Raw genomic sequence first — 26,870 nt, forward strand, 5'->3', positions numbered from 1 at the left:
TACCCGCCACCCCCATGCTCAGGGTCATGCCAGCTGCTTGGCTGGCCCCTAGGCCCCAGGCACTGCCAGCGTCAACACTGGGAGGCCCAGTGTCATGGTCTTCTGCTGTGTGACAGCCAGAGGACCAAGCCACCAGAGCTCTGGACTCCTCGCCTTGTGCCAGGTCAGGTCATGGCTGGTGCTTCCTCTGTAGAGTCCTTGTCAGTCTCCTGTGGAGCCACAGTCACATGCCCTGTAGGAACCCCTGCTCTTTTCTAACCACTCAGCTAGGGGTTCCAGTTGGGGCTCTTCTCTACTTGTATATACCAGAGCTGTGCTATATAATACAGTAGCCACTAGCTGTATTCAAATTTAAATTATTAAAATGAAATAAAACCAGAAGTTCAGTTCCCTTGTCACATCAGCCACACCTCACGTGTTCAGTAGCCATGTGTGGCTAGAGGCCGCCGTACTGGACAGCACAGATGTGACATGTTTTCTTCACTGCAGAGAGTTTTGTTAGCTGATTTCTGTAGAGTGGTGGTTCTCCATCGGGGCAGTTTTGCCTCCCAGGGAACCCTGGACAATGTCATTTTTGATTGTTATACTTGAGGAAGGGTGCTTCTAGCTCATGCTTGTAGTGAGAAGAGGCCAGAGATGAGAGCGGAGGTGGACATTCAAGCCATGGGATTGATCTCATCTTGTGGCTGTGAAAATGCTTTTCCACAGGTTCCTTTGATACCTGCTCCAGAAGGAGCCTGGGCCAGGCCAGGGGCCTAACAGGAGAAGTGGAGGAATCGCCCCAAATTCTGTTTCCCATTTCCCCTCCCTGACTCCCCAGGAGCCCCAGATGGGACTGCTGATGTGTTTTCAACAGAGAAAGAACGCCAGACTTCCCAACTAGTTTCCGGAAGGAATCTCCATAAATGCTAAGCAAAATGTAGGCAGCTTATACTACAGGGCCTGGCCGCGCCTTGGTCACATCACACAGAGGCTCAGGTTAAAAATATTAAGACAGAAACTCTTGGCAGGTTTGTCACCAGGGGGCCAAGTACAGAGCTGCCTTTCAGGAACTCTGAAGTGTGTGAGAGACCGTTTTAATGTCCAGCCCTGCTCCTCCCAGGACCCAGAAGGGTGTAAGAGGAGGCCACGGAGGGTTTCTGTCCTCAGGAGTTTCTGCTCTGCCAAGGCTCCTTAGCATTTGCTGAGGGAAAGGTCAGGGTGAATGAATGAATAGTCCAAGTTATTTAGAATCTCGGAAGATAACATGACATGCCTTTTTTGTGAAGAAAAAAAAAAAGTGTATGGAAACCTAGGGCCTAGCTCTTGGCTCCCAGAACCTTTTTACAGAGTGAATGAAAAGGAAAGAACAAGCCCATGGGACTGAAGAATCATATCAAGTGACATCCCTCTAAAACCAGAAAAACTAGCCTGGGCCTGCCAGACAACACTGGGTCCAGGGTCACTGCCAAGGAGAGGTGGCTGCTTTATAGGGGTCAAGGGAGGGCCATTGGGAATGATGGCTCATCACATACTCTTCACATAACTCTATATAAAGACACTGACCCCAAGAAGCTCCCTAACAATGACTGTGTAACCTGGGAAGGTAGCCAGAGAGACTAGGGATGAGCTTAAAGGAAAAATCTCAAGGCGCAGCAGTGGACCAGGGTGGGAGGCCTACCTGGACCCCTGGGTGGAACTCCCCCAGGAGCCCGGGGGGACGGTGAGGGGCATGTAGAGGGAAGTGAAGGGTAGAGCTGACAGGGAGGAGGGAGCCCCTGACAGGGCCATCACCAAACGGGATGTTTCTAAGGCTGGCCATAGGCACAGTCCTCACTTTGAGAACTGGCAGACTGTTTGGGGAGCCTGGGGAGAGCAGGGCAGAGTTAGGAGAGAGGGGAGAGCAGGGCAACTAGCTCTTCAGGAAGCAGCTTTTCAAATTTCAGAATAGAGAGAATGAATCGGGGTGATCTTAAGGGGCAGACCGTCCAGGATAGTCAGGAAGTTCTTAGAAATGAAAGTAGTCCCTTAAGGAAAAGAAGACAGTGACCAGAAGCTGACATAGCTACCAGGGAAGCCCTCTGTTGAAGGAGATAGGGAAGCAGTTAAATGGAAAGGAGGACATAGTAATCAAAGATGAAGCAAGAATACGGTCCAGAAGTCACCAGAGTGACCTGAAGCTTGCAGTGAAAACTCAGGATGACGGAAATGACTGATGCACATATTTGGAAAAAACAATGAAAGAGCACCGGTCCCAGAGGCCAGTGGTGTAACCTGGGGTTGGGGGGGGACGATTCTTGAGTCCTACCTTGTTTCCAGTGTTTTCTTTTGAACTTGAAAAAGAATAAATGGTGGTAGATGAGACCTGACCCAGTTTGGATGATTCATCTCCTGAACTGGGCAAGTTTTGTCCTGGTGTGCTGAGGTTGTGGTTGGTGACCTACAGGTCCTACTTGGAAAAGTTCGTTCTCTTTTTGTTTTTTAAATTTAATTTATTTCGTTCTTATTTTTGGCTGTTCCGGGTCTTGGTTGCTGCACGTGAGCTTTCTCCAGTTGAGGTAAGCAGGGGCTCGTTGCAGGGTGCAGTCCTCATTGCCTTGGCTTCTCTGGGCGAGCGCAGCTTTAGGTCAGCCGGCTTCGGTGGTCGCCCCCCGTGAGCTCAGTAGTTGTGGCGCAGGGGCTTAGTTGCTCCAAGGCACGCGGACTCTTCCTGGACCGGGGATCAAACGCGTGTCCCCTGCGCCGGCAGGCCGATTCTTGGCCACTGCACCTCCAGGGGAGCCCAGGGTTCATTCTTGATTCTTTCCCACGCCAAACCCCGTATGGACCTTGGGGAAGGCCTCTGCTCTCTGTTCTTCTCGTGATTTGGATTTGTGTCTTGGGACTATTGATGGTGGTACTGGCAGAGAACAGGCCAGGGGGACAGGGTTGAGATTTTAGGAGCTTCTCACTGACTGAGCGAAAACAGTGGGCCAGCTCTGGGAAGGGAGCAGTCACCGGGGAAACGTGAGGGACTTCTTTTGGGAAAGGAGCAGTGCAGGTAGAGTCTGGGGCTTGTGGTTTAGCAGCAGCATGGGGGAGAAGAACTCCTGAGGCTTTGCTGATTGCAAACCCTGTGTACGTCAGTACAGGAGGATGTGGCTTCCAGAGAAGCTGGTGTGGGCTCAGGCTCCTCTGACCGACCCTCAGTGGGGGCTGGGAAGTGAGACTCCAGGTTCCTTGAGCCTAACCGCTTGCCACCTTCTCAGAGCCCTGTGGGCAGAACAGATGTTCCAGCCTCAGAGTCCTTCAGTTTGGGGAAATTTAATTTTATTTCGTTTGGAATTTTCATCCCTCTTATTTTATTGATCTCCCCTTCAGTAACTCATTATTAGTTAATGAGTTAGTTAATCTTAATTACTTATTTGGACCTCTTAAGTTGGTCTTCTGATTTTCTCTCTCTCTTTCTTAATACTATTATCCATCTCCTTATGTTCTACTTTTTGAAAAATTTCTTCTAAACTTACATTGAATTTTTTCTTTGACTATTTGTAATTTTAATTTCCAAGAGTTCTTTTTTGTTCACTGAATGTTCATTTAAAAAAGAAAAGAGCATCTGGTCCTATCTGATCTGATCTGTTAATGCCTCCTTCCATTTCCATATATTATGTGTTAACATATCTTAACTGCTGGGTTTTTCTTTTTGTCCTCTTCTCTTTGTTCTGGGTGTTCATACCTTAGAAAAAGAATCTCTTTACTTTTATTTCAGTTGGCTTTTTGAGAGGAAACAGTTTAATCCACTTTATCTAATTGCAAGTTTATTCTTTTATTTAAGCTTTATGTATCTTTTTAAGTGTGTCTTTTAAGACATTTTAATGTGATTGATGGATTTTAAAACATCCAATATAAGAGTCTGAATCTTGATCAGGGAGTTTAGCCAATTATATAATCACTATAATTGCTATTCTATTAGGACTTCTTCCCTCTTATTTAATGCTTTCTACTTATGTATTCTCACTGCTTTTTTGTTTTTTTTCCTTTCCCTTTCCTTTTTTGTGTAGATTGAATTTTCTTCTGCTGGTTTGGAAGTTATATATTCTTCTTGTGGTTCCTTCTCACGTATTTGGCCCCATGCCTTACCTCATTGCTGTCTTGGGTCTTAAGAGTCTCAGCACCATCCTGCCTTTTTCCGTTCTCTTCACCTGTGCTGGTCCTGTGACATCTTCAGGGCTGGATTCTGTGCGGGGACAGCAGCCCTTTTCCTTTGCCACCTTGCTCAGAACTGGACCAGGCTCCTTCAGGGCTCTCCTGGAAGGGACTCCCCTGCTCAGCAGGAGCAGGAGGTTCTATGCACGTTTGGGGGCTGGTAGGTTCCAAGGAGGGAGCAGGAGGATGGACGAGTCTGCGAGCTCTGCCGCACGGCTGGGAGCCCCAGGCCTTCTGAAGCTCTTCCACAGTCTACCTCTGAGACGTCTACTCCCTGCTTCCAGCTTCACTCTCAGATGCTGTGCAGAGCGGTGTCCCACAACCCACAAAAGGTGGGAAACAAATGAGGAGAGGGAGCCTTGGCAAGATGATAGGGAGTGGCAGGGACTAGGTGGAGGTGGCACGGGCACACCCCATCCAAGAAGGCAGCCGTTACTCAGCACCACCAACTCCAATCAAGCAACAGTGTGGCCCCTGCAGTGCCAGAGCTTTTGGGTTTTTGAGAGAAACCAGAAAATTGGATTTTCTATGTGAAATCTCCCATAACATTTTACAGAACTCGAATGAACTTTTGGGCAAACCTAATATTTTTTGGCTTACAAATGTTTATAACCCCCATGTAGCCCACATGGAGAAGACTCTTGAGAGTCCCTTTGATTGCAAGGGAATCAAATCAGTCAATCCTAAAGGAAATCAACCATGAATATTCATTGGAAGGACTGATGCTAAAGCTTTGGCCACCTGATGTGAACAGCTGACTCAATGGAAAAGACCTGATGCTGGGAAAGATTGAGGGCAGGAGGAGAAGGGGATGACAGAGGATGAGATGGTTGGGTAGCATCACTGACTCAGTAGACATGAACTCGAGCAAACTCCAGGAGATAGTGGAGGACAGGGAAGCCTGGAGTGCTGCAATTCATGGGATTGCAGAGTCAGAGATGAGTTAGCGACTGAATAGCAACATCAAGGCAGTATACCACCTCTGGCCCAGACACTGTCCCCAGTGATCCCCCTGGTTAGTCAGTTCTGTCCTTGTCACCCTTGACTTTTTTCCCTCCTGGATAAATGTCCCCCAGAGACGTAATTTCCTACACCCCTCCCGTCTTAGCCGCCTCTTCTGGGCCCCTTTCCTCTGTCTGCCTGTTAGTCTAGCATCTCAGTTTACCAGTCGTGGAAGTGGGTCTGGTGTCATTCACACCATCATGTGCTATTTCTGTTCTGTTAGCTGTCCCCCTTGTTTGCATCATTAATCATCTACTAAATGAATAACTCGGGGGTAACCATCACTCTTGCCCCATGAGTGTCGGGCACTCGGGTTTGGTTTTCCTGGAGCCTGTCTGCAGCAAGAGCCCATGAAGCCTGTTCCTAGAAGTCCTGGGAGGGACTCTGCTTGCCTGCTCGCTGGGCTGTGGCTGAAGACAGCACGTGCAGGGCCCGTCTCCCTCGTGCCTTGGCCTGCAGAGGGCAGACCTGTGGTGTAGCCCAGAGCTCAGGACCTGGGAGCCTCCTGGGGGCCCCCTCCTGCCTGCCCTGGTCTGTCCCTGCCCGAGTGGCTGGAGCCTGCAGCATTATATACACTGGGCAGTGGTGTGACTCATTCCTCGGCAGCCCCTCCGATGGGGAAGTGAAACCACTGCACCTGGTGAGGCTTGACCTTTGGGTGACAGCAGAAGTAACTGCAAACGCAGGGCTCACTGCCTCCGGGGTAGAAGCCCTCTCCGCAGCCAGGCTATGAACAAAGCTCTCACCTGGTCTGGCCTGGCCCTGTGTGGCCTCCAGGCTGGGGGCTCTGGTAACGGTTTCTGTTTCCTTCTCCCCCCGCCCCAACACTTTTCTTGGTGACAGCTGGAAGTAGCCGTGGTCACAACTGAGAGAGCCAAACATTTTTACAGCCCCCGGGATGTTCCTGTCACCCTGTACAGCGACGCTGATGAATGGGAGGTCAGTGCTGGGTCCCTGGGCTGAGTTCCCTCGTGTCCGTATCAATGGGACAGGACAGTCCTCCCTGCAGCCTATGGTCCTGGCGGCCGGAGCAGACAGGCTAGGCTCAAGCCCGCGGTCAGGGCCTCTGGGCAGAGGCGATGAGGAAAACATCTGTCTAGCTTCTGGCCTGCAGGAGGCCCACAGTCTCCTCCCACCCCAGGCAGAGCTCAGCGTTGGCCCCGTGCCTGGGGTTGAGTGTCCTTGTACTTATCTGGGCTGATGAAACCACAGAGGAGCCCTGTTCCCACCACCCTCATCCACGTGGCTCCCAGCGTTGGGGCCGCCGGGAACGCCTCACTTCCCACGGCTGCCGGGCTGCCCTGCTGCTCTCCCGCGCCGGGGCAGGCACTGGTCGATTCACCAGACGTCAAGTGTGGGCCCCACAGGGGTGCCCTGCCAGGCATTTTTAAACATTCTCAGCCTAGAACATTTCTGGCTGGCCCGTCTCCCCCACCCCGCCCCCTCCATTTCTCACCGCCCAGAGCCTTTCCACTGGCTTGGACAACCCAAGCATCCGCCTCAAGCAGACAGGCCAGGACTTCCCTGCCAGATGTCAGTTCTCTTGAAAACCAAACCATAAAGGGAATAGCTCAGAGAGACAAGGGGCGTTTGTTTCCTCAGGCCTGGTTTCTCTCAGGCCATTGGTGCCACAGCCAGGGTTCACCAGCGTAGCTGCAAAAGGGGTGGCAGTGAGCTGGGGTGGGGGGCGTTCAGGTGGCCTCCCTTGGGTTCCTGACTCAGTGCCCCAGGCCTGTGTCAGCCCTCAAAACGCTCCGGCCCCTCCTCCCTCCACTCTGAGAGTGGCCGGCCCAGTGACCCCACTTCCCTCGCTCTTCCTTCCTTTGCCAGATGTGGAAGCGCCGATCCGACCCAGTTCTCCACATTGACCTGCGGAGGTGGGCGGACCTCATGCTGGTGGCGCCCCTCGATGCCAACACTCTGGGGAAGGTGGCCAGTGGCATCTGTGACAACTTGCTTGTGAGTGGCTTGCCGGGCCTGCCTCCCTCCCAGGGCCACGCTCACCGTGGGCTAGCTGCAGGCTTCTTCTGGACGGTCTTCTGACCTGGGAATCCCTGTATGGTGGGCTGGTTTGCTCAGAACACAGTCCTCTGGACCACCTTCCACCTGGCCGCCCCTATGCTCTGGCAGGTGGCCAGATGGCCCGGGTCCCGATGGGTGGACTTGACTTGCGAGTGCCCTCAGAGGTGTCCACCCCTCAGGCCCCTGGGTGCTCATGCCCATGGGCTGCCCTCCACATGCTTTCCCGCTTGCCTCCCTGCCCAGCTCTGTTGCCGGTTCCCCTTAGCTCTGCCTTCCCACTAGGACCTGGCTATCTATGGGGGCAAACAGATAAGAGTGTTTACCTCCTCATGGATCTCCCAGGCACACTTATCTCTCCTGTACTTTTAACCACAAGGCTGAGAGGTAGTTTCCCTGAAATTGTGGAAAATTAAAGGAGAAGAAAGGAGACAAGGCAAGAGGCTCGAGGTGGAGGAGAGGAAGAGAAGTCCAGCTGTAGAGTGGGGGTCATCTTCGGCCTGAAGGACCTCCAGGGAGCTGCTGTCCTTAAGGAGCCTTTGTTTACATGAGCATCTGGGTGTGTGCCCTATCCTTCCCGCCTCTTTTGTATTACCCCCCTTCCCTCATTCATCCAGCTCTTTTACCTGCCAGGGACCAGGCCCTATGTGGACAGACACACAGGACACAGGGAGCTGACAATATCTGGAAGGAGAGGGTTTTTGGCCTGTGCTCTGGTATGTGCTATGTCAGTCCTTTGACAATGGAACCACCATGTTGCACAGTATCGGGCATACAGTAGGCATTCAGTAAAGGCTTATTGCATGTATGAGGTAATCAGTAATTTTGCTTCAGCTAACAGCAGAAGGTTTTTTCAGAGTTTAATATGACGAAATCACTAATGAAGCTGGGTCGAGGTTTTGGGGGTTAGATAGGGGGTTCGTCTCTCTGTTTGCTAGTTGATGGGTGCTTAAGGTATTTCTCGAAGAAGCTGCTAGTGATTTAAGTATTATTTGAATTAGATCACAGGTGATCAGAGGAAGAGCAACACACAGATCGTGTGGCAGGAGCAAGGGTGGGGAGTGCAGAGGAGGGCGGGCTTTGGGCTGCATTGTCAAGAATGCCTCCCGGTGGGGCTGGCGCCTGGTTGACAGGACATCAGAACGAGTCAGGCTCCGGGTCACTTTCATCTAAGTGCGTCAGCACTGCGTGTAACCAGCACCATCTCACCAAATGTCCAGGCTTTCCTCTGGCTGGTCAGCAGCCAGCTGATGTGACAAGGCATGCTGATCTCTAGGAGCTAAGCCCTGGCCTGGGCTGACTCTCTGAGAGCTCCTTGCTCACTCCCGAAAGCTCTGCTTTCCTCTTTTCGTTAGAGCTGCCAGCGCTCCCTGGAATCTTTGGAGTTCCCTCCTACTGAGTTGGCTGAGCAGTAGAATGTGTTCCCAAGACCAGACCTGAGGCCCTTTGCCTCAAAGGTTTCACTTGAAGGTGCAAGTATTTCAAAGAACCGCAAATCCTACCAAGTTTAAACTGTTGTCGTCATGGTCTGTGGCTCTGTACTCTCTCGAAAGATGTTGTTTCCTTATATTCTCCCAAAGGAGCTTGCCCTGCTTCCCCCCTCCTTCAAACCTTCTCCCTGATATTGGGGTGCACACCGTCTAGATCTTGGGGTGCATGGCGCTGTGTGCTAAGTATGAACCTACGTTCCCAGTCTCTGGGCCCTGGGCCTGGGTGACGTGCATCTCTGTCTGTCCTGTGGCCCACTCAGGCTCTGGCCCTTCTTTGTACTAAATAACCAAGCAGATCCAGAAAGAGGAGATAACTTCCCTGGGTCACCCGTCTAGCTGGCAGCTGGTCTCCTATCCCAGATCCAGGCCTTCTGTCCGCCCAAGCAGATTCCCAGGGGCAGAGCCTGAGGTGCTACATACAGCGTTGGCCAAACAGAAATGACCGTGGGAACTGATGCCTCCTTTCAGTGCTCCTGCTGCCAGAAGGTTTGGTGGAGCTGTGGTTTGTCCGGGAAGCGCTGAGCTTTGTAATGAGATGGGAAAAGCTGGAGACGTGTGGGGCACAGAGGGGCTGAGTTTCTGCTCTGGTGGGCATGCTTTGCTTTGAGGGCATTTAGAAACTCCAGCCCTGCCACCACCCACCTCGCACGGAGTCAGGGGACTCCTCTAGGTATGCTCATGGCTTCTGCAGAAGCAGCAGGTGGCATGGGGCCAAGAGGAAGTGTGGACTGAAACTGTCCACTCACAGCCGGGTTGCCCCACCGCAAGGACTCGGTGGGGAGACAAGCGCTGTGTCTGAGATGACGCGAGCAGCCAGGGCCTGAGGCTGTGCTGACCCACTTCCTTCCTGTCACAGGAGAGGCCAGGGGCCCTGAGGAGGGCAGGCATTTTCCCTGGCCCATCCGTGGCATTGTTCTCTGGACTCCCCCTCTTTTCCCAGACAGCATCCCCTTCAGGGAAGGGGTGTGCCCACCACTGGCTCCCCGAGGGGCCCACAGCCCAGGCAGAGGTGCCTGGAGCAGTCAGAGCCCAGGGGAGTGCACTGCTGTGGGCCCCTGAGTTTATTTCCCTCCGAGGCAGCCCCTGGCCCAGGGAGCCTGTCTGTAATAATAACAGGACCTACTATTTCTGGAGCCTGTATTTGTGCCAGGCCTGTGCAAAGAGCTTTATAAGCATTTTCACCCTCCATCCACACGACCACCCAGGGAGAGGGCTTTTGCAGAGAGGAACCTCAGACTCCTGTCATGAAAGGACTTGTTCAAGTTCTCATGGCTAGTCACAGCAGAGAGCACAGCAAGATTTGAACCCAGGTCCACGTGATTGCAAAGCTCACAGCACTGAAGACTCTGAGCTGGTCTGTCCTTTTCATGGCTGCTCTGGTATTGACTTGGAGGGGCCTGACACCGGGAGGTGGTGAAACCGCACAGGGCAGTGGAGGACGGCATGGGCGCGGTGCAAAGCTTCACCCCAGATCACTGTCTGGGTGTCACCCTGGGTAGCGGCTCACCTCCTGGAAGTGCAGCTTCCCCTCGGTGAAATGGGACAGCAGCTTCTTTACAGGGTCACAGGGCGGGCTCATGTTGTAGCACGTGGGAGAGGGTCTGGTCCCGTGGAACCTGTTCTCATGGCCACGCTTTCATTGGCCTCAAGTAGAGCTAGTGTGGGGCAGACGGGCCCACCTGCCGGACATCCTGGTCCTCAGCTTTGCAAGAGCTGCTGCGAGGTATGGCTGGCTGTAGGGAAGACAGATACTTGGGCGCCAGGAGCCCTTTCTGTACAGAACTGGAGTTATGCTTGGAGGTGGCTGGGCCATGGCCAGCGTTAGTGGAGCAGCTCCTGTATGTCGGGCCCTGTGTCAGAGCCTAGGGGGAGGTGAGAGGGACCCAGAGACACATCCTCGAAGTAACGAGACAGCAGACAGTGGCCCCCAGTCACCCCAGGCACGCCCCTCCTTCTTCACAGACCTGTGTCATCCGGGCCTGGGACCGCAGCAAACCCCTGCTGTTCTGCCCGGCGATGAACACCGCCATGTGGGAGCACCCCATCACCGAGCAGCAGGTGGGCCAGCTCAAGGACTTCGGCTACATCGAGATCCCCTGTGTGGCCAAGAAGCTGGTCTGTGGAGACCAAGGTGGGTGTCTGGCCAGGCTCACAGCTCATTCCTGCAGCCTCATATCCCAGCCCGTTGTGACCTCCAGCTCAGCTCTCTCACCTGGGAAATGGAAGTGGTAATTCCTCCCTCTTGGAGTTGTTAGGTAATGTGCCCAGTATCCTCCCTGGCGTGCAGCCCAAACAGCTCAAGGTGGTTGCTGTAACCATTCCTGGGGCCTGTCCTGGGGGTGGGAGGGTCTCTGATGGGACTCAATGGATCTGGCTCAGGCCTGGTCCTGGCCTTCTCAGGCACTGGGCTCTGGGTGGCACACTCGGGGAGCCCTGGGAAGGGGTGAGTGGGGGATGGTCCCCTGCCCGTCTGCAGGGCCACAGAAGAACTCTGCTCCCTAGGTCTGGGGGCCATGGCTGAGGTGGGCACCATTGTGGGCAAAGTGAAAGAAGTCCTGTCCCAGCGGCAGCTCCCAGCAGAGCTGAACCCAGGATTTCTGTCACCCGCGTCCCTCTGAACTCAGGAGGTGTTTTCAGGCCAAGTCGGTGAAGAAAGTGGACTTTGCCAAAATGTGGTGAAGACTTCTGCTTCCGCCGAGTAGTGGTCTGGCCTGGGCCTGCTCTGGAGCCTCCCGAGGGCCATGACCTGCCCCAGGTCAAAGTAGACCAAAGGCCCAGGTCCCAACTTCTTCCAACCGGGAGACACCTGCTTTCCCGAGTTCCTCCCCACCTTTTCCTAGGATGGGCACAGTAAGCCAGAGGACAAGCTGGGGAAGTGTGCCTGTGCTCTGGGAAGGGGACATAGGAGTGACCGAGAAACCTTGATCCAACGTCATGCCCAGGACTTGCCTTTAGAAGGAGCGACTTGACACCACAGCATCGAGACCCCGGGCCTGTGGAGCTTCAGCTCCTCAGTGGGCACAGGAAAGCCTGTGAGTTGGCCAGACTTTGAGATTTCCTGCAGACCATGCTGTGAGATTGGGGTGACTGAGAATAAAGAAAAGTGACCTTCTGAGAGACTGTCCTTCCTTTGCAGCCTGTCTGTGGTTTTAGAGGTCAGAGGCTGGGGGAGGGTCTAGGCTGGTAATTGACCATCATATGGTGGTTTGGGGCAAAGGACTCTGAAGCCAGACAGCCTCTCGTTCTGATCCCAGCTCTGCTGCGTGCCAGCAGCGGGACCTTGGCTCGGGACTCAGCCTTTCTGACCCTCACTTTCCTCATCTGTATTATCCTACCCTCATGGAATTGTTGAGAGGACTTAATTAGATAATGTGTATAAAATGCCCACCCTACTGCCTCTCACCCTGGAGGGGGGCATGGCAACCCACTCTAGTATTCTTGCCTGGAGAGTCCTCTGGACAGAGGAGCCTAGCGGGCTACAGTCCATGGGGTTGCAAAGAGTTGGACGTGACTAAAGCGACTAATACTTTGACTGCCTGTCACATAGTAAATGTCAAATAAAATGGGAAGTTAAAACTAGATATGTATTCATACCAGTGAGCTTTTCTAACGTTTACTGAAACAGACTGTCATTTTGGGAAAAACAAAATCGTGGACCGTAAGCAGATGTGCACTTTATATAAGTGACAGGGACACAGCCAGCAGGGTTGGACCCTGCCCTGGAACCCAGGCCCCCTGCTTCCTGGTGTCATCCTCATGAGCTTTGCTGTGCCTGAGATGGGGCCTCGGTGTCTGTGCCCGCCTCCACAGCAGCATACTCCAGAGATAACAAGCTCTGCCCCAGGAGTCCTCCACTACCCTGCCTTTGACCGACTGCTATCTGGTGGCTGCGTGTGGAGGAGCTTGTTTGACTGGAGCTGAAGTTGGGGCTGGCTTCTGGCCCTCTTGCCTTCCAGGCTGGTGTGAGTGGGTACTCCGCTGCATGCCCTCAGACCGCTGAAGGGTAGAAATGCCTTGGAAGGGCCTCGGGGTGGACCATTAAGAAGGCTGAGCACCAAAAAATTGATGCTTTCAAAATGTGGTGTTGGAGAAGACTCTTGAGAGTCCCTTGGACTGCGAGGAGATCAAACCAGTCAATCCTAAAGGAAATCAACCGTGAATATTCATTGAAAGGGCTGATACTGAAGCTGAAGCTCCAATACTTTGACCACCTGATTCAAAGAGCCGATTCATTGGAACAGACCCTGATGCTGGGAAAGATTTCGGGCAGGAGGAGAAGGGGATGACAGAGGATGAGATGGTTGGGTGGCACCACCGACTCAATGGACATGAGTTTGAGCAAGCTCCGACAGACTCTGGGAGATGGCGGACAGGGAAGCCTGATGTGCTGCAGTCCATGGGGTCGCAAAGAGTCATACACAGCTGAGCGACTGAACAACAGGAGGCCTGCTGGTGGTAACCAAGGCTGCCTCCAGCAGCTTCCTAGAGCCTTCGTCTCTGTAGCACCTGACCAAGTGATCCTTTGGGATAAAATTGCCTTAGGGCAATGAAGAAAAGAACCAACTTCTTTTGCTGGGTTGGGGGTCGGGCATGGAGAGGCCCTGGATGACTGAAATCCAGAGGCAGCCCCAAAGTTCTGTTTAAGTGGATTCTGACTTGTTCTGTTCACATCACCCTTCCTTTCCCTCAGCAACCTCCTAACGAATGGCGAGGCTTCCAGTTTTTAAAAAGATCTTTTTGTCTACGCTGCATACAGCATGTGGAATCTTAGTTCGCCAACCAGGGATGGAACCCACGCACCCTGCATTGGAAGCTCGGAGTCTTAAGCCCTGGACCACGAAGGACGTCCCCTGAGACTTCCAGTTTTAGCAGAAAGTGCTGCAGAATGCTTGCTGTGTGCAAGGCTCTGTGCTGAGCACTTTAAGGAGGACAGTTGCTCAGGAAACCTGCTATAAGATGCCTGTTTAAAAATGTCACAGTAGAGAAGTTCATAGGCCTGTCGAACTGCTCAGAGCTAGGACTGAGCCATGTTGACTGGAAGGAAAGAGATGACCCAAGGACGTGGGCCAGCTGGGAGTCCACCACTCCATCATGGCAGTCCTGCATTCTGAAGGAATGAGGATCTGGATGAATGGGCAGGGCCCGGAGAGCCCACGTGTTCCCTGAGCCACGCTGGAGCAGAGGAGAGGACAGTTAGGGCCCTGGCTGCATTTATCCCATCTGCCAGTGGGGTGCTGAGGTGGGACTGACAACCACCGCCTTCCCCAGGAAAAAGCTCTTGAAGTTGTCATCATCTTGGGTAGGCATGTTTCTCAGAGAAGGTGCTAGCTTCGCTGATGATTTTTATAGAATTCTGGAAGCTTGGCAGAATCGAACATTTGGTCTGAAATTCTTGCTGTTTGGAGTCTCTCTAGGCTGCCATGGCTGCTGCTGGGCAAGAGGCGGAAGTCTCCGAGGCCCTGCCTCCGCTCTGGACCAACTCCAGCTCGTCCTCCACACTGCTGATGTGTCTCCCTGCCACCTCCCCCTGACCTCCAGGCAGTATCTTCTTGGCCTTCTGTGATCTGGCCCCTGTCTACTTCCTAGCTCCGCCCCTACCACACACCAGCTCTGCGGGTCTCCCTGTCTTCTTGCCAGACTGGACAACCTTGGCTGAGCTTGTTGCTTCTTGCCTTTGCATATGCTTTTCCACTTTTACTGGAAGATCATTCTTCTCCTGGCTGCTTCCCGCACACCTCCAGATTTACCTGGATGCCACTGCCTTTGGAAAGCCTTGCCTGGCCAACTCAGGCAGGAGAGGGCGGTCCTAGCCCAGGTTCCCATTGTGCCCCATCTTATTTATTATACCATGGAATTGCAGCAGTCAGTCTGTGTCTCCCTGAAACTGGGATCTCCTGGAAGGCAGGAGTTGTCCTGTTCCTTACAAAACCTGGGAAGTCATTCCAAGCTTTTTGTACAGGCGGGATTTTTAAAAGCTGTGTATTGGGGGCTGGAGGGGGATGAAGGAGGGGCTGTCTTGCTCCTTTGTCACCCAACCTAGGAGCCATAAAAGCAAAGACAGATAAATTTGACTACAGAAAAACAATTCCACCTAGCAGTAGCCCAAAGGCAAGGTTCCCAGATGGCACAGTGGTAAGGAATCTGCCTGCCAATGCAGGAGACACGAGAGACTGGGTTCAATCCCTGGGTTGGGAAGATCTCCAAAGAGGTTATATCAATTTACACTCCTACCAGCAAAGTATGAGGGTGCCATTTTCTCATCTTCACCAACCTAGTAAGTTGAAAACCCTCATTTCAGCTAGAAATCCCCTCCCTTTCCAGAACCACGGGTGTGGCCCAGGCCTTCAGCACAGCCTGGCTTCCCTGACTTAGCCTCTGGCTTCCTCCCCGACTCCAGCTTCTCAAGTCTCCAGTCTGTCCTGCATGTTCCATGCAGCAGGTCTTTACTGCACTCCACGCTCACCATGAGGCTGCCCTGCTGTCCAGCTCCTGACCCCCCAGCATGCAGAGTCCAGGACCCCACCCAAGTACCCACATAAACAGCGTGTCTCCACCCTCTGCCTCTGTTCTCACTACGCTGGCCCTCCAGCCTGAGTGCCACTCCCTCCAAAAGGCATCGCCTGGGTGCTTCTCAATTCTGAAAACTCATCTCAGTGTGACATTTTATCTGAACAAGTCTATTACGGAAGCATTGCATACAATAGTAAAGGACTGGAAACACTCGCCATGTAACAACTAAAGGCTGGTTAATGTGGTCCAGTGGTTAAGAACCTGCCTTGCAATGCAGGGGACGTGGTTATCGATCCCTGGTCAGGGAACTGAGATCCCACATGGCGTGGAGCAGCTGAAGCCAGAGTGCTGCAAGTACTGAGCCCACGTGCCACAACCAGAGAGTCCAGGTCCCGCAGCAAAGATCCTGCGTTCTGCAACTAAGACCCGACCCAGCCAAATAAGAGAATATATTTTTTAAAAGGTTGGTTAAATAAATCAGGGTCATCCTTGCACAGGAACATCACACAGCCACAGTGAGGAAGCTCTCTAGGTTTGACCAGGGAAGATGTCCGAGATACATTATTAAACAAAACGCAAGATGGAGAATAATATATATTGCATATTAGCTTGTGTATGAAAAAAGCGAGAGAAAATGAGTATCTATTTGCTAGAATACCTATTGAAAAACAAGAATTCAGTCCATTGTTTGCCTCTCAGCAGGGGAGCTGAGTGGTTGAGAAACAAAGGTAGGCAGCTGACTTCATTTTAAGTTTTGAGCCAGATGAATATATTATCCACCACGAAAGCCGTAAATACATATGTTTTTTAAAGAGTTCCCTCTGCCCTTTATCCAGAAGTTGTTAAAAATGACTTGGCAGGGAGTTGATGCAAAGGACTTGGCAGGGGTATCTGGAGATTTCCATTAAGGCCTTTGGAATAGAAATGGTCTGTTTTTCTTGTCATGAGCTAATAATAGAGGAAGATGACATCTGAGTATCCCTGGGTGCTCCTTATAAGTTTTTGAGGTCCCTGATCTCAAGGAGCTAACGGTCTTATGGGAAGAAGACTCAAGGCCTTAAAACTTAAAACAATCAAGTGATGGAGAAGTGAAACTGTGTGACTTAGACTCTAAGTGCTGTGATTCAGAACTGAGAAGCAGCCAGGCGATGCCTTTTGGAGGGAGTGGCACTCAGGCTGGTGCTCCCTGGAGGGCCAGTGTAGTGAGAACAGAGGCAGAGGGTGGAGACACGCTGCCACGTGTTGATGAAGGTACCTGGGTGGGGTCCTGGACTCTGCGTGCTGGAGGTCAGGAGCTGGACAGCAGGGCAGCCTCATGGTGAGCATGGAGTGGGATAAAGATCTGCTGTTGGAACATGCAGGACAGACTGGAGACTTGAGAAGCTGGAGTTGGGGAGGAAGCCAGAGGCTAAGTCAGGGAAGCCAGGCTGTGCTGAAGGCCTCGGCCACACCCGTGGTTCTGGAAAGGGAGGGGATGCAAAAGAGTTTTTTCCTTCATGATGTGAAGGAAAATCAGCAAGACTAAGGTGTTAGGCTTCCCTTGTAGCTCAGTTGGTAAAGAATCTGCCTGCAATACAGGAGACCTGGGTTCAGTTCCTGGGTTGAGAAGATCCCCCGGGGAAGGAAATGGCAACCCACTCCAGTATTCTTGCCTGGAGAATCCCATGGACTGGGAAGCCTGGTAGGCTATAGGCCATGGGGTCGAAAGAGTCGGGCACAACGGAGCAACTACACCACCACCACAGAAAGTGTTAAAACCACAGTCCTTGTGGCAAGTAGGGGGAAGGAGAACTTAATGACAATTGTGCGCATGGTGGTGCAAGACTTATTAACGGTTCCCAGTCCCACCCCCTAAAAAGAATTTTGCTTTGGGACTTCCCTGGTGACGCAGTGGTTAAGAGTCCTCCTTCCGACACAAGGGATGCTGGTTCGATCCCTGATGGAGGAACCAAGGTCTCACATGCCGCAGGGCAACTAAGCCTGAGCACCTCAATGAGAGAACCCACACACCGCAACCTGAGCCCTGAGCCCGCACACTCTAGAGCCCCTGCTCTGCAACGGGAGAAGCCAGCACGTCACAACTAGAGAAAGCCTGCTCGCCACAACGAAGACCCAGCCCCAGACCAGCTTATCACAGTGTTTTCTCAGGATTGTTCAGCCTGCCCTCATGGTTCCTGAGCATTTTGTGTAGAATTTGGGGAAAAATGGATTGAGATATAGAACTGAGGAGATGGGAAGAAAGGGGAAGGAATCTTACTTTTTGGGTTGGTCCCAGAGTCTCCTTTACTGTGACAGATTCTGGTAATGGGTAAAGGGAGAAAAAAGGAAAGCGTGGAGCAGAGACTTGGGGAACTTCATCCTGAAGACCTGAGAGGAGCCAAGTGGAGGGAGGCCCGCAGAGCCATGCAGGTGGCCAGAAGTTGGGCTACAGTTTGGGAATTGACTTAATAGAGTTTCCAAACTGCTAAGAGGTGCAAGGAGGTGGGGATGGGGAGTAAAAGGATTTTTGAGGAAGGTTGCTGAGGATTGTGAGTTTGACAGACTTTAATGTTCTTCAAGAAACTCAAGTAAAGATTGGGTATTTATTTATATTGAAGTATAGTTGATTTACAATATTGGTTTCAGGGATACAACACAGTATTTTTATAAATTATACTCCATTTAAAGTTATTATTTAAAATGGCTATATTCTCTGTGCTGTGCAATATATCCTTGTGGCTTATTTATTTTATACATTGTAGTTCCCTGATAGCTCAGTTGGTAAAGGATCCACCTGCAGTGCAGGAGACCCCGGTTCGATTCCTGGGTCGGGAAGATCCACTGGAGAAGGGATAGGCTACCCACTCCAGGATTCTTGGGCTTTCCTTGTGGCTCAGCTGGTAAAGAATCTGCCTGCAATGAGGGAGGCCCGGGTTTGATCCCTGGGTTGGGAAGATCCCCTGGAGAAGGGAAAGGCTACTCACTCCCGTATTCTGGCCTGGAGAATTCCACGGACTGTATAGTTCATGGGGTCTCAAAGAGTTGGACACGACTGAGCAACTTTCACTATAGTTTTGAAACAGGAGGGAAGGGGGCCGGGCACAACCTTTAAAGAATAACATAGCTCAAGGATATGACATAAACTGATTAGAACCAAATAGGTCCAAGGTGGTGGAAGCTCACCTTCCACCAGACCTTGAGCCTCAGTATAAGCTCATTGTAACACATTAGCACGCTACATGACACAGCTACAGGGGCCGTGACAGTTGTAAGGCCAACCACAAAGGTCAAAAGTAGGCAGTGGCCCAATTCCTGGAAACTCCTACCCCTTCCCCAAAATAGCTCGAATATTCCTCCCACTCATTAGCCTATAAAATTACCCACCCTATAAAAACTGACAACCTTATATCCTGGTGCTGCTCTCGCCTTCTGAGATGGCCCACACTCTGTAGAGTGTGTTTCTCTCTAAATACTTCTTACCTATCACTTTGTCTCTCACTGCATCCTTTCTGTGATGAGACATCATGAACTTGAACTTCATTAAGTCCTGAGACCAGGAGTGATCTCAGTTAAAAGCCCATGAGTCCAAGTCCCAGTCTGAGTTACAGTTTCAGTTTGCACCTCCTCATCCCCTCTCCCTATCTTTTCCCTCCCCACTTTTCTCTCCCCACTGGAAATCACTCGAATACTAGGTCTTTTAAATATCTTTGCCAGTGTGTGCTTCTCTGGTGTGTTGACATGGCAGGATTGAGCCATATGAAGCCCTGGATTATATCTGGGTTATGTGTATGCGTTGTGTGGTCCTTATACTGCTGAGAGTTTCATTGAACTCTAAACACAAAGCCTCAGAATAGAATCAACCAGTATATTTAATTCCATTTTATAGATGGGAAAGTGGAGGTCACCCAGCCAGTTTCTCTTTCTGCCCTGAAGCCACCTGCAAATAGACTGCTGCTGCTGCAGAACAGAACTTCCATCCTCGTTAGCGTTTACCTCCCTGGGACCTGTGGAAACACCCCCTCCGCCACACACCATCACCACCACCAGATACCTTTTTTCAGTCCCAATTTAGCAGCTGCTTCTGTACATTTCCCATCCTGTAGCTTCCCTCATACATACACTGTGGTTTCTTGGGCAGCACGAAAATCCGAAATGTCACGCAACTGCCTCTGAACAAAGAGCCCTAGAGTCAGCTCCCAGTGACTGACAGCTTGTTTACACCAAGAGCTTCCTGGTGGAACCAAATATTCCATAATATTCGAAGCAGGCTTGGTGCTGCCTGGGGCAAGGCAAGGGCAAGGAGCAGGCCAGGAGAGCTGCTAGCTGTCTAATAGCAAAGGAATGCCAGCAGTATAACAGTAGGCGGCTGAGAGGGCAAGGGCCAGATGGGAGATGAGAACTTCTGGGCCTTTGGAGGACAGCTGCTAATCCAGGTGTGATCTAGGAGTATGTCAGTTACTTACTGTAACAGGCTGGCCTCATGGCAGCTTTATCTGCTACAGTGACATGGTAACTGTTTGCCTGCTGGCCTAGATAGCAAGTCACTGGGACTGGAGGACCTGCAGACTTCTTTTGGGGCCTCTGGATTCCTGGAAAAGGGTGGGGGGGAGAGTTCAAAGGTGCCTTCTGTTTGTGTGGGCAAGGTAGATGAGGGCTGAAGGGTTTCCGGCTATAGCGATTGGCTTGGAAGCCTCCCACAGAAACACATGGATGCACGCAGGAAGGAGAGGCTGGAATGCTCCTCAGCCTGCAGGGAGCTTGGGGGTAGAGGTGAAGATCATCTTATTTTGGGGAGAGATCAGGGCTTGGGGGCTCATATGTCACTGGGAGCTTCTGAAATCCACTCTCTTTGGTAGTGGAGAAGTTGAGCTCTGGAGCCCCATAGTAGGGGGAGGAGAGGAAGCTGGCATGATGGGAACCAGGGAGGGAAGGCCATGGAAGGGTGCTCATGTTTATCTAGCACCTGACCTGTGCCAGATACGTGCTTTGCTTACCTTATCTCATTTCATCCTCTAAGCAGCCTTCAAGATAGGCATTGGTATCCCCATTAAAAATAATAATAACCTGAAGTTCAAAGAGAAGGAAATAAAAGTCCTCCCAACTGCATACGAAGCCATGGCCTCTTAGAAGGGAAAGGAGAAAGTGTTATGAAGCTGCTCACATAGCCTAGACCTGAGCTGGGAACAGAGAGAGGCGCGAGTAGGCTGACCATGCATCTTGTTGTCGAAGGCGGGCTCTTCTGAGAGTGAAAAGGGGCAGTAAATATGCCAGGACAATAGGCATCAAGTGGGACTGTCCTGGGAAAACCAGGATGCGTGGCCCCCCTGCCACAGAGCACCTGAAGGAAGTACTGTTCAGAAGCCATGTCCTGTGAAGTCACAGCTACCATTTATGATGTAATCCTCACAGCAATCCCTAAGGGAGAGTGTATCATCCCATTTGACAGATGAACAGACTGAGGCTCGAAAGCATCGCTTCACTTTCTCAAGGTCCCACAGCTTTTAAGTGGGGAAGATCTGGCTGGCTGCAACTCCTGATTCTGGCTATGAGTCACGCTGCCTCCCAGGCTCAGGGCTTTGGAGGAAGACCAGAGAAAGAGACCAACTGGAGAAGCAGAGGTAAAGGGCTTGGGTCTCGGAGTGTGAGAGACCAAGTGGCAGCCTCTGTGTGGCCTCTTCCAGGACGTCACGTGAGCAGTGGCTGGGGACAGTAGGGTGCTGGGGCAGGGTGGAGGCCCCAAAGGCTTCTGCAGCCTGCCCTGATCTTCCTGGACCTCCAGGGGGCAGTGGCCAAGGCCGGAATTTCTAGGGGAAAAAAAATCATCATTATGTTGCCGCATGTCTATGACTGGTGAACAGGAACACTGAGAAATTGAATGGTAGGTATCCCGGAGTCAGGACTGTCCCTTCTGGTCTATCGATCCCTTTTCCTTCCAGCTCAGTCCCTCTGGGGCTCCTGGAGAGACTGTGGGGTTTGGGATGCAGGAATACTCTAGGTCAGGGGCAGAAAGCCTGCAAGGTCACGCACATGTGGAGGGTTTGTGAGCCTTGGGGTTAGTTCCTGCTCCGTTCTCCAGCCAGCCTGACATTCCAGGAATGGATCAGCAGCCATAACACAGACAATGGAGGGCCCGGTCCAAACCTCAGATGACTTTGCAGGCTCCTTAACTCATTGCATCACAGGTGGATGGGCAGGGAATTGGACACTGGTCATCCCACCAGTCAGAACACACCACCTGTGTGCTCAGACCTGGGCTGGCAGGGCTGATAAGGGAAGAGAAGTCCCTGCCCTAAGGGATGACGAGTCGCCCTGGGGTACTTCTCTCAAGTACAGTAGCCTGTGGCCTCTGCAAGTTAATGTTGCATAATCAAGGGTTGATCATGTTTCTTCATTCATAAATCTCTTTAAAAAATTAATAGACTTCATTTTTTAGAGCGGTTTTAAGTTTACAGGGAAAGTGAGTGGAAAGTGCAGAGAGTTTCCATACGCCTTCCTCTCCTACATGCACAACCTCCCCATATTCATTCATTTCTCAAATTCTGTGTTCCACACACTGTCGTGGACCAAAGGCCCAGTCCTATCATCAAGGAACGGGGAGGGAGGAAGCGATGGAGGTAAGTAGACTTAGGGTGCCAAGGGAGCCCAGCAGAACAGTCCACCCAGCCTGCAGGGGTGGTCTGAGGAGTGAGGAAGGGCCTCAGAGGAAGTTCCCAAAGCGTTAGTCTCTCCGCTGTGTCTGAGTCTGCAACACCACGGACTGTGTAGCCTACCAGGCTTCTCTGTCCATGGGACTGTCCAGGCAAGAATGCTGGAGTGGGTTGCCATGCCGTCCAGGGGATCTTCTCAAACCCAGGAATTGAACTTGCATTGCAGGCAGATTCTTTACCATCTGAGCCACCTGGGAAACCCTGAGGAGATTCCACCTGGGCTGAATTCTAAGGGTGTGGGCATTAGCAAAGAGTAGGGATGGCAGGATTGGGGTGCAGTGTGTACAAAGGCCTGGGGCCAGAAGGCGCACTTGACCCAGATTCCGTAAAGCCCAAAGCTAACCCTTTTAGTCTGAGGAGGAAGGGTCCAGGTAGGCCAGAGTCGGTGGGAGAGGCTTACCAGTGTGGATGGGGCCAGCACTGGCCTTGAAATAGTTAGAAAGCTCAGGCACTGAATTGTGCAATTTGTGACTTTAAATGTGTCCTGAAGATGCTTCAGGGGCTTTCACTGTTGCCTCAAGTGCCAGCCCCTTGAGGACAGGATGGGTTTTTCTGGTGGCCCGGGGCTAACCCCTGCTTCGCCTCTGCCCAGATACAGCCTTGACCAACAGTCTCACATCTCACCAGGAAGCAGACAAAGCCCACCTGGCAAAAGTAAGGGGCCTGGAAGGGCTTCTCGGATCATGTCAGGCTTTCTCCATTTATTCATCCCTGGTGGTAGTTCCAAGGGAAGAGGGGTACGAGGGAAAGGAAGCCTTTTCTAACAGAGCAGGCTGACCAAGGCACAGGGAGAGCGAGGACTTGCACCCCTGTCTGCAGCATTCAAGAGGCAGCGCCTGAGCCCCCTGGGAGGGACAGCCACCAGGACCGGATTAGGGGAGGATGCCCATGCAGCCGAGCCTCAGAGCCTTGCTCACTTGGTTAGAAAGTGCAGACAGTAAAGTATGCCCTTTTCCTGTGGCTCTGAAAGAGGAATGAGGATGAAGGGGCTCTGAGGTCATCAGGGAGCAAAGATAGTCCTGGACTAGACTAGACTGGAGAATTCCCAAAGGAATCCTGCAGTAAGAGCCAAACTTCTTCCCCGCCCCCACAGCTCTGCCTGCAGCCAAGGAGCCCCACCTCGTGATGAGAACCTGCCTGTTAGAGGTATTGGGCCTTGAACACGCCCCTCTCACAAGCTTCCGGGTGAGGAGACTCACCTGTGCTGAGCCCTGTGTGCTAGGCACACATGACTTGTACTTCATCTGTCATCCTGTGAGGTGCGCACTGCCACCATCCCCATCTTAGTGGTGAGTAAACTGAAGCTGGGGGAGGTGAAGTGACTCACCAAAGGCACAAACTTACAGTAGTGGGTAGAAGGGAATAAGGTGAGCAGAGGCCCAACGGGACAGGGCCTGGGGCCAACAGCAGTTGGCTGTGGGAAACCAAGGCACGTGCCTATGAAATGAGAACTTTCTCCCTTATGAGTTGAAGTGAACATACAACAAGGCACTTCGCTTCCCCCAAAGTTTGGGCTGAATTAATAGTGGCAAAGCATGCAGGTCAAAGGAGGAGATTGTTCCTCCTTCTTGCTGAGACTACCTGAAGGGCCAAGATCCTTTCAGGGCCCCCACTGCCTAATAGCCAGAGAAGAGCCAGCACGCTGTACCAGACTGGATGGACAGGGAGGAGCAGCCTGGGGAGACCGGTATATCCCAGACTTCTGAGGAATCTCCTGGTGGCAGAGTTCAACCCCAAGGGGAAAACAACCTGGAACTTAGGAATTATGAAAATGGAGTGAAAAATGTGAGGTAGTGAGCCTCTTATGCTGGGAGCAGATGCCAGAAGACCAGAGATGCGGAGAGGGCTCCTGCCTAGCCTAATGGGTGGTCTAGATTCAGCCCTCTCATTGATGGAGCACTTCGTGTCCACCTTTCCACCACACATGTCCAGCAAACACAGGGGTTTAGGCCACACAGATGATGCGGCTGACCCTGCCTAGCCTGGGCTGGGCTCTAGGTTTGTTCTGCGATTCTGCTTAGACTGCTTTGGGGAAACCAGGCATTAGCAATGTTGGAGGCCTTGGACCTGTGAACTGGCCACTGCTGGACTATCTGAGGTCACCTTTTTCAGAAAGCTGAATATTTTCTAGAGCCCTGGACCTTCCAGCTTCCCATCACGGAGTCCCCACTCAATCAGAACCTAGGAGAAGCCAACAAACCGCTGCCCCCCGTCCCCATCACCTGTGTGGACACCAGGACTCCCCAGAGCACCCTGATCTCCCGAAAGAGAGGGCTTCCCTGGCCCTCACACCTCACAACTCTCACTCTTGATCCCCTCTGTCTCTGACATTCTGTAGTCCCCAGCCTTGGCCCTTTTTCTTGACAAGGGCTCCAGCCCACGTCCACTGCAACTTCCCACTGCCATCCACCAGCCTCCAGACCTGGCCCCCTTAATGGTTCTCTCACCTGTCTTCTGCTCTCCGCTTGGCCTGTCTAGTCTCTGCCGAGTTTGAGGGGCTAGGGCCAGTGACGATTTTTTAATTGAATTAGAGCCTATAATATGCAACCCAGATCAAGCTAGAGAACACTTTCATGTCCATCCTTTTAAAATGGCTCCATCCCCTAGACTCCCACAGCTTTATTATTGGACACTTGGCAGCTGTTGCCTTTTATTCCAGCTAGCTGCAGGAGGGGAAGCATTCTGGGAGCTGTTTGATTGGAGGTGCCCCTTGAGGCCCATTAGATGGAGGGGTGTCGAGTTTCCCAGGTGTGTCTTAGCGTATGTGCTCATTCGCCCCCTCAGAAATGCGGGAGAGGTGACAGATGAAGGATGGGGTCACGGGAGTGCAAGAAAAGCCCTGAGCACCGCATATGCTGGTTCTGCTCAGGTGACCGGCCACCCCAGTGTGCTGTGTGTAGGCCTGGAGGCACACATTCCCAGCAGAAGGTTCACGTATGTAGAACTCTGTGTATAGAATGCCCTTTCTAGAGGGCACTGGCTACAGCATGGGGCTGGCCAAGCTCTTATCCTGGGCCCTGGGACTTCAGGCTTGAGCACCCACCATGGCAGGATCAGATAGATAGCTGAAGGAAGAGGGCCAGGCCCAGCTCCGGGAGCCTTTGAAGTCAGATGCCTGGTGCAGAATGTTCTGAGGGAGGCAAGAACACACAGATTCTCGGGTGGAGGCCAAGACTCCCGCTGCTGGCCTAAGGGAGTCTATCCCTGTCTCCTCCTGCTTCAAGGCCTTGGGAGACGGTGCCCTCCAGGAAATAGAGCCACGGCCTGGGCTTGAGCAGCAAAATGGGCACAGCAGGAAGGAGCTGGAGGGAAGTGGGAGGCACGGTAATGTGGGGATGGGGTGTGGTACATGAAGTTCAACAGCTGTTCTGAAAAACCGTGTCTCCAGTCTATTGGAAGACTTGAAGACTCACTCCCTCTTTGCTCTAGGCAGAAAGGAACCTCTTCTCTGAAGTCCAGATGCCGGTTGTCACTGAGGGTCTTCCTTTTGGGTGGGTTCTGAGTCCCTCAGATTATCCTGTTCCTGTCTTATCTTTTTGATTGTAGTAAATATTTAGGGGTCTCACCCAAGGCTTGGGGACACTGGGTGAATCTAATTTTACATCATATCCATTAACTCAAGGCTCAGAATCTGATTTTACATCTTATCTGTTAACTCCCAGGTCCATCTGACACCAAAATTTGCTTTAAGGCAGCATGGTGGCAATGTCATTATGAGGATGGGCTGTCCCTCCATGGTTAGTAGAGGCATGATCACAAGCATATGCTGTTAATAGGGAAGGAGAGAGAGAAGGAAGAGAAGTGCATACCAATGTCAGTGTAGATTATAAGGATTGAGGTGTCTTAGATCAGCCTCTGAATCGGGGAGGCTGGGATATGAACATTTCCTGAGGACCTGTGGTGTGCCAAGCACTTATGTATGATCAGCAGGTATATTATTATTTTTATTTTACTAAGAGGAAAGATGATGCATGGAGGATTTACCCATTCGGAGTGAAAAAGGTGGAGATGGGTTTTTAGCCAGGTGTGGCCACCTCCAAGGTTGGCCCTCTTTCTTCTCCATGGAAAGTGATCTCCAGTTGCTATGAGTATGCCTTCAGGATGGGATGTCAGCCGCCAAATAGAGAGCTAGTTTTCAGACATTTGAGGGAAGTCTTTAACATGTGAGAGAGGCCAAAGCAACAGAAAAGGGGAATGTCTCTGAGATTTGATTTGGTGGCACCAATGTACAGAGAGGCTGAGCTTTTGCTAACAGTAAGAAGAGTTAGATCCCTGCTTTCTCTCTCCCCTCCCAGGTCATTGGGAAAAAAGCTCCACTCTAGGCAGCTGCAGTGAAGAACACAGGGTTCCCTCTATCCCCAGTGCCCAGCTTAGACGTGCAGGATCTCCCTGGGAGTGGCAGGCCACCAGCATGTCTCATCTCCCTCACCTCTGTGTTGAGGTGTATTCCAGGTAAGAGTAGCTGAGAAGCCTGGGACCTTTTTCCTCAACCCATTTCCAATTCACAGTGGAATGTCTACCCTAGTCATGGAAGCCAGAGGATACTGAGGCCTTGACTCTCTCACTTATAGAGGGGAGGTTGCATTCTAGGACAGGCTAGTTTAGAAGACCAAAGGCTACTGCCCCAACCCAGCATCCTTATAAAGCAGGGATAGCACTCCAAGACACTAGTTTCAGAGCAGTGGTACAGAGGTTTTGTACAAAGACAGAGGAAGTCCATAAAAACTCTGATGCTCTCCTCAAGGGAACTGGCTTTATTTGCACAGAGTGGGGGGAAATTCAAGCATGTCGGTGCTCTCAAAACAATGGAGATATTGGTGGTAAGCAATTAAGTCTGGTAGTGCTTTGAGAAAAGCTAGCTAAAAATTAGACCAACTAGAAGTTTGTAGAGAGAAGCAAAGAGCTAATTGAGAAAAACCCTCCTGAGATCAGAACAAACTTCAGAGACTAGCCTCAAATACTACTCCAGTCACCAAAAACTTGGCCTTTCTGTACACTG

General features: G+C 51.8%; 1 protein-coding gene across 47 annotated transcripts in view; it reads left to right on the forward strand.

Annotated features, from left to right (window-relative positions):
* PPCDC (phosphopantothenoylcysteine decarboxylase) overlaps positions 1 to 26,870 on the forward strand; it is a 42,753-nt gene that overhangs the window by 12,563 nt on the left and 3,320 nt on the right. For 12 of the 47 annotated variants that reach the window (XM_086363829.1, XM_086363838.1, XM_086363828.1 and 9 more), the window contains 3 exons: positions 6,010 to 6,105; positions 6,997 to 7,125; positions 10,638 to 10,806. In XM_086363829.1, the coding sequence (XP_086219955.1) occupies positions 6,010 to 6,105; positions 6,997 to 7,125; positions 10,638 to 10,806 (394 nt within the window). Of the gene's footprint in view, positions 1 to 1,190; positions 2,538 to 6,009; positions 6,106 to 6,996; positions 7,126 to 7,564; positions 7,598 to 10,637; positions 10,807 to 11,177; positions 12,255 to 13,365; positions 14,538 to 26,870 lie in introns of those variants that run through there. The other 35 variants (XM_086363842.1, XM_086363850.1, XM_086363848.1 and 32 more) reach the window with 10 other exon arrangements.

Source organism: Bos grunniens, chromosome 21, assembly GCF_055505025.1.
Source record: "Bos grunniens cultivar Pamir isolate PY7600 chromosome 21, Bosgru_T2T1.0, whole genome shotgun sequence".
NCBI classification, from domain to species: Eukaryota; Metazoa; Chordata; class Mammalia; order Artiodactyla; family Bovidae; genus Bos; species Bos grunniens.